This window comes from Elephantulus edwardii, unplaced genomic scaffold (assembly GCF_000299155.1).
Source record: "Elephantulus edwardii isolate Elephantulus edwardi_28Jun2011 unplaced genomic scaffold, EleEdw1.0 scaffold00064, whole genome shotgun sequence".
NCBI classification, from domain to species: Eukaryota; Metazoa; Chordata; class Mammalia; order Macroscelidea; family Macroscelididae; genus Elephantulus; species Elephantulus edwardii.
The window spans coordinates 14,994,920-15,001,317 of NW_006399814.1; the positions used below are offsets into that span (position 1 = coordinate 14,994,920).

At 36.6% G+C, this 6,398-nt stretch overlaps 1 protein-coding gene across 1 annotated transcript in view; it reads left to right on the forward strand.

Annotated features, from left to right (window-relative positions):
* The window catches only part of KIF3A (kinesin family member 3A), a 65,988-nt gene extending 61,253 nt beyond the window's left edge, over positions 1 to 4,735 (forward strand). Inside the window, exons 16-17 of the mRNA XM_006888081.1 lie at positions 1,850 to 1,974; positions 4,687 to 4,735. Coding sequence (XP_006888143.1) covers positions 1,850 to 1,974; positions 4,687 to 4,735 — 174 coding nt within the window. The remainder of the gene's footprint in view (positions 1 to 1,849; positions 1,975 to 4,686) is intronic.
* The last annotated feature ends 1,663 nt before the right edge of the window (positions 4,736 to 6,398 follow it).

The following is a 6,398-nucleotide window of genomic DNA, read 5'->3' on the forward strand; positions in this document are numbered from 1 at the left end:
ACAATAGTACTGCACCTTTGGTTATACGGTGACTGTGATGAGTGATTTTAACACTGCCGAGATTCTGAGGACTACCCAGGATTGAACAGTCTCTGGTTCTGCTGTCTGTAAGGTCACTATAAGTCAGGGCCGAATTAATGGCACCTGACAACAAACAACTCTTTCTGCAGGGATGTGGACCATTAAAGATCAGCGTGAGATATGTTCATCAGCTTTCCTGGAAAATGGGCTAATCTTAGAGCAGGACAGTAATTAGGACCAGTGTGTCTCCTCAGTATTCTTTTTTTTTTTTATGTTTTTAGATTTTTAGAAAAATCTAGAAAAATGCTTATGCCATTTTTCTAGATTTTATACTAAAAATCCATATTATTTTATTTGTCTACTTCTCAGAGGGTAATGGATACCACACACAGTTTTGTTTTGTTTTTTTAATTATTATTGAATTTTATTAGTTTTAATGAACATTTACAGAGATTTTGGGTTCTCATTCATTCATTGTTGCACTGTTTTCTCTACCCTCCTCCCCAGTTCGTTCTTCCCCTCCCCAAATGTCTGTTTTAATTGTCCAATTGCCACAGTGCTTGTCAAAGCCAGTTCTGATTAATCTCCTTTGTCAGTGTGTCCTTTGCCATTCCCTATCACTCCTCCCTGAGAGAGACTTCACCCTGATTCATAAGGAAAAGGGGATGGCGTATTCTCTTAGCTACTTCCTGCTGAAAAGGTACGCTGTGGGTTTCAGGGTGAAGATCTTCTCTCACTACTCTAAAGGGCCCCTTTGGCCGTAAGAAACACATAGACTATTATGGAGATTGATTTTGGAATTTAGATGCACTGTTATCGGTTGTGCTTAGCCATTCTTGTTGTTCATATCCTTAAAGTATCATGGAGGTATTGCAACCTAGAAGACACAAATTTAACTAACAAGTTAAAAGTACATGAGTCAAAAATTAACAAGCAATAATATTCCAAGTAGAGGTTCTAGTAGTGGCACAAATCAAGTTACAGAGGGAAGGTGGTTCTTACAATAAAAGGCCTATAGACTAGCACTTTGTCTATTATAGTGTACAGGTTGAGAACCACAAGATTTAGAGGCTCAGCTATGTCATTTATGGTTCTTAAGTCCTGGAGCAAATTCCATCTACCACTGGGCTGTTTTACAACTCAGAAGTTCGCATGCAAGGTAGAGGTGAAGTAAGGAACTGCTTATGAGGTTTTCTGTCCATTCCAAAAAATAAGAGATAGTAAGAAGAGTTGGGACCTCAGAAGGCTTTTAGGACCAATTAGTAGGCTCTGTGTCCAGGAGAAAATGAATATACTTACCAGTAATGTTAATGCTCATCCACGGCTCTTCTGGGAGGGTCTAAATCGTTGAAGCGTCCTCCTTTGTTTCCAGCTGGGAGCTGGGGCCTGTCAGTCCTGTCTGCCACAAGGACCTGATGTCGACCACCTTGGCCAAGTGTCCTTCAGAGCCACACTTAAAGGCAGGCTGTCATGTCTTCCATGAGAGCACTGAGCGTTGATCTTTGCGCATTTCCCACTCTGGGTCATGCGACTCTGGTTACAGACTGAAATGTGCAGTCTTTGTCTAAAAACTGCCCTAGTCCTAGATCATCGTAAAGCTGTAGCAGTTTTAGAGAAAACAGCTATTTGTCTTTACTTCTAAAGAATTTAGTATCAGGGCTTCTTCATTTATCTCAGGCTTAATGAACATACTTACAATATTGATAATCAAAAGAGATATAAGCATTTATTTTGCTTTTCCCTAGAAGTTTTATTTTGTCTTTAAGTCTTTCTCTAAACTGGTGTAACTTTCTCCTTTAAGAATGTGTTGTCTGTTTCCTTTCATTAGCCCTTTGAAGTGGACCTTTCCCATGTGTATCTTGCATACACAGAGGAGAGTCTGCGGCAGTCCTTGATGAAATTAGAAAGGCCACGGACTTCAAAGGGAAAAGGAAGACCAAAGACAGGGAGGAGGTAAGGACTGTCCTTGAGTCACATCAAACACAGGCACTATGATATGCTGCCTAGTTACATTTCAAGAAAATGAAAATTTATTTCATTATCATGACAAATATTTTCATATGTTAAAATATAAAAACAAATTTTAAACTCCTTTCTGTGGTGACATAGTCTGTAGGGAGTTGCACTGCTAACCTAAGGTGGCTGGTTTGACTGTCAGCAGCTTCATGGGAGGCAGATAGGCAGTCTTCTCCTGTGTGATTCACAGCATCTGACAGTCCAGTGGAGGTCAGCTGGGAATTGGCTCTGACTTGATGGCAAGAGTTTGAATTTTTAGTTAAGAACTACTGAATTAAATTTCTTATGTAGTTACAATTTGAGTAAATAAAGTATGACTAAAGCATTAAGCTCTTCCATTAACCATCATGTACTATTTTGCTTAATTTCTTAGTTACTGTAATTCATTTTTTTGTTTGTACAAATGACAATTTTTCTTTTTTACTTAGTTAAGCTCCGAGGTCTTTAGCAGATTAATTTTTTTTATCCTAAACATAGCCTCAGGAGCCATTATTTCTTTAGTTAGGAGTTTAGGAGTTTAGGTTTTCTCCTTTTGGCCCTGATTTTGGTTTCTGATAACCTTTCCATAGCATCACAGATTTTGCTGGGAGAATCAGGATGTGAGAGCACTAGCCGGAGTCTTTTCTTTACTCCATGCTCTTATGTCAGTGCTTTTCAGCCTGTTTAAACAGATTTAAGCCAGGAACACTTGAAGTGGTAAGAAATATGTGACTTAGATTTTTTCTTTTTCAACAATGTAGGCTTCTGAGTTACCTATGGGGTAAAATTGTATAGTTTCAATGTTTTTAAATTTCACTTTGAATAATCTCACAGACATAAAGCTACCATTTATAAACTAGAGAGAGTTAAACTTGTGGGGATTAATAATTATATATTAAATATACACATTTTCACATTCTTTGGTACTTAGGCCTGGTATCAAAAGTTATCACATGTATACAGAAACTCTGTATATAATTAAATAAGTTTTAAGAAATGCAAAATCTCTGTTTCCACTTTGAATGGAGAGATTTTCCTGTTAAGTCAGCTATTCAAAAGCAACTAACAGTTTAAGTGGGATGATTAAACTCAAGTTTCAGGAAAACTTAGAAACTGGTGGAGCCTGGAGCAAACTGGAGAACAGTTCTGTGTGAAGAAGGGCAGCTGGTCCTCTGCTCTAGCTCGTGTGTTAGAATGTTATTTCCGGAACTTCTCGTGTCTCAGGAGAAGTCAGTCAAAAATGATTTCTGTGAAATCTGTTAACTTTCTATCACTTCTTTTTTTTTTTTTTACTGTGTGGACCTAACACAAACAAATAATTTTCTATGATTTAGAGATAGTTTTCAGAATGCTCGTTTAAATAGTGTAAATTTTTGCATTTTAACTTTTAAAAAATATTAATGCATCAACATTAGCTGCCAAACCTACCATCTCTATGTACCAGAATTGGCCGACTGCATTGTGAAAACTTTTTCAGAAAATCATCAGATGGCCATGTTGTTATTATTATTATGTTCTATTGAGTTAACTATGACTCATAGTGACCCTATGCACAATAGTCCTGAACTCTGCTCTATTCTGAGCCAATCTCACTGTCTCTACCCCTGCTCCCCATTACCCTAGTTACAGTGTCAATCCATCTTGTCCTGGATCTTCCTATCCTGTGCTATTCCCCAACCCATCCAAGCATGATATCCTTATCCAAAAACTGGTCCCTTCTGGCTACAATGCCCAAAGTGTGTGTGACCGAGTCTTAAAATCCTTGCCTCTAAGGAGCAGCCTGGTTTCACCCTCTTCATGACAGACTTGTTTGTTCTCTTGGTGGTCCATAGTATGTTCAAGACTCTTCTTCAGCACCACAACTCAGAGGCATCGATTTAAAAAAAATGGCATCGATTCTTCTTCTGTCATCCTTAGTCGTTGTCCAGCTCTCTGATGCATAGCAAGTAATTGAAAAGACCATAGACTGGATCAGGCTCACGTTAGTCTCTAGACTGACATCAATAGTTAAATATATACAGTAGCCCATTTATTTATACTACTTTATAATATATGATGTGTTCGTCATGACATACTTCATTAGGAGTGTCCTGAACAAGATGGCAGTAAACATGGTTTATTAGTGAATGTAACCTTTTCATCAATCCCTACATGAAATATCTCTGAAAAATTTCCTCAAATGGCTTGTCTCTGAATTTTACTGAATAAACTGGCACGGTTAGCATACCCTAGAGAGCATTCCTGGTGTAGTCTTTATTGGATTGTGCTGCTAACCCAAACTCTGTTGTATCAGATCCACCAGTGTCTCCAAGAAAAAAAGATAGGCACTCCCCTGTCCTCATGATTTACATCCTTACATGCCCGTCAGAGGGTCTTTAGGAGTTAGAACTGACTTGACAGCAGAGAATGAGTGAATGAATTTAGCATACTCTAAAAGAAGTAATCAGAGGTGTAGTTCAGTATCTGTAATGATCGTCCACATAGCCCCTCAGCACCCTCGCTTATGGGGTGTGGCATACTCCCAGTGACCTCCTTGGGCCTGCAAGGATAGGCATGCCTTGCTCATTTCCCTTGCTCACACATGGGCCTGTTTCCACATTGTATAGTTACCTTGTATGAGCTGTGCACATATTGAGTGTTTCATGTTTTCTTTTTTCCTTCCCTGAATAGAAAGCGTTCTGCGAAGCCTGAAACTGTCATTGACTCTTTACTTCAGTGAAATGGTAACAGAATTTCTGATACTCTAATACCTGGACAATATCTTTCATTAAAATACTGAAGACATCAGTGTAATTTTTAATGATGGAAGCTGTAAATTGTGGAGTATGACTGGAAAGAATAATTTTCCTAATACTTTTTAGTCTGTGTATTAAGGTAATATAACATTAAAATTGTAAAACTAGCTATTATTCAGACTGTCATGTTGCTCTTCAGTTTGAAGGGAAGGGAGCAACTCATTCTATAGAGAGCTACAATTTCGATGTGTATGTAAATCTATTAGCCATTTACCCATATGTAAATAACAAGTAAAAAAAAAGGTGTCCTTTTTGCACATGTAAACTAGCAGATTAAACTGTCTTGTGCTGCACTGTTGTTATGTTTGTGAGGGCTGCACATCTAAGAAATTACTCCACTCTGATATTAAACTGTCTGACCTCTTTAAATATTCCTGATTTTTATATTAACACTCACTGCATTTTAAGTATGCTTTGGCTGAGCATAAAGGTCTTGTGTAGAAAATTTTTTAATTTGGAATCAGCCCTTAGAAGTTACAAAAAAAGATTGAAAATGTGTTTCATCTAAATCTTTTCTGATCTTTTTTTGGGTTCCACTTTGAGTTCAAATCATATAGACATTTTTGTTTGTTTCCTGTTGTCTTAAATTAATTGTACCTAAATATAAAGGAGCTACAGTTGCAGAAAGTTAAGAAATGAAATACTAGCCACCTTCTCTTTATCTGTGTATAATTGTTTTGTTTTGTTTTTAAATTTGCTTGAATTATGATACATTTTCCTGTGCTTAGTTTTAAGTTTTGCTGGAAATTGCTTTGTATCTTCCACTTGAGGGGGGTCTCCATTTTCCAGAAAATGCAACCAAGTAAGAAAGCTTATTTTTCTTATTTTCTAAAATGAAATACTCTTCTCTAGATTACTTCTATGGACTCAGCCAGTTATGAGCATATTCTTATGAAGAGAAACATTTTTGTTTTGTAGTAAAAGAAATGTTAAGAGATCAAATCATTCTTTGTTGGCTGCTTCCCAATTTTTTGTTTGTTTTGAAAGTTATATGGCTCTTAAACCACTTTGATGCATCTTCTGTAAGTTGGAAATTTTTTTTTTGTCATTTCTGGAGCACATTCATTTTGAGACTTTATGAGTTGATATTTATTAAACTTATATTCTTATTACATTTGGCTAAATAGTGGTTTATAATACACATTGGTTTGTAAACTTAATAGAGTAGGGTGAGTGGTGTTCTGGTGAGGTGGTGGTGAAATGTGTCGTAAATTTAAAATACATTTCAGAAGTGGAATACTAAATATGTTTTGTATGCCAGGTCTTTTCTAGGTAATACATATTAAAATTAATTGTCAGCATTTTCTTAATAATGTGTAAGATAATTTGAAGATTATAACTTTACTGTGCGAGACATTGTTTAAGTACTGTGAAAACTTGAGGTAAAATTTATGTCTTGTAAAAGTTTTGTGTAAGATTATCTTGGCACTTGTAAAATGCTTTGTTGATGCGCCCTTACTTCTGTTAGTAATTGCTTTGGAGAAATCTTTACTTTCCCATTAAGGGAAGGGGGCATTAATCTTCCTTCTGAAAGTCCATGTTTCTAACCCTTACTAGTATAGTTAATAGGTAAGGAGTAACTTTTGA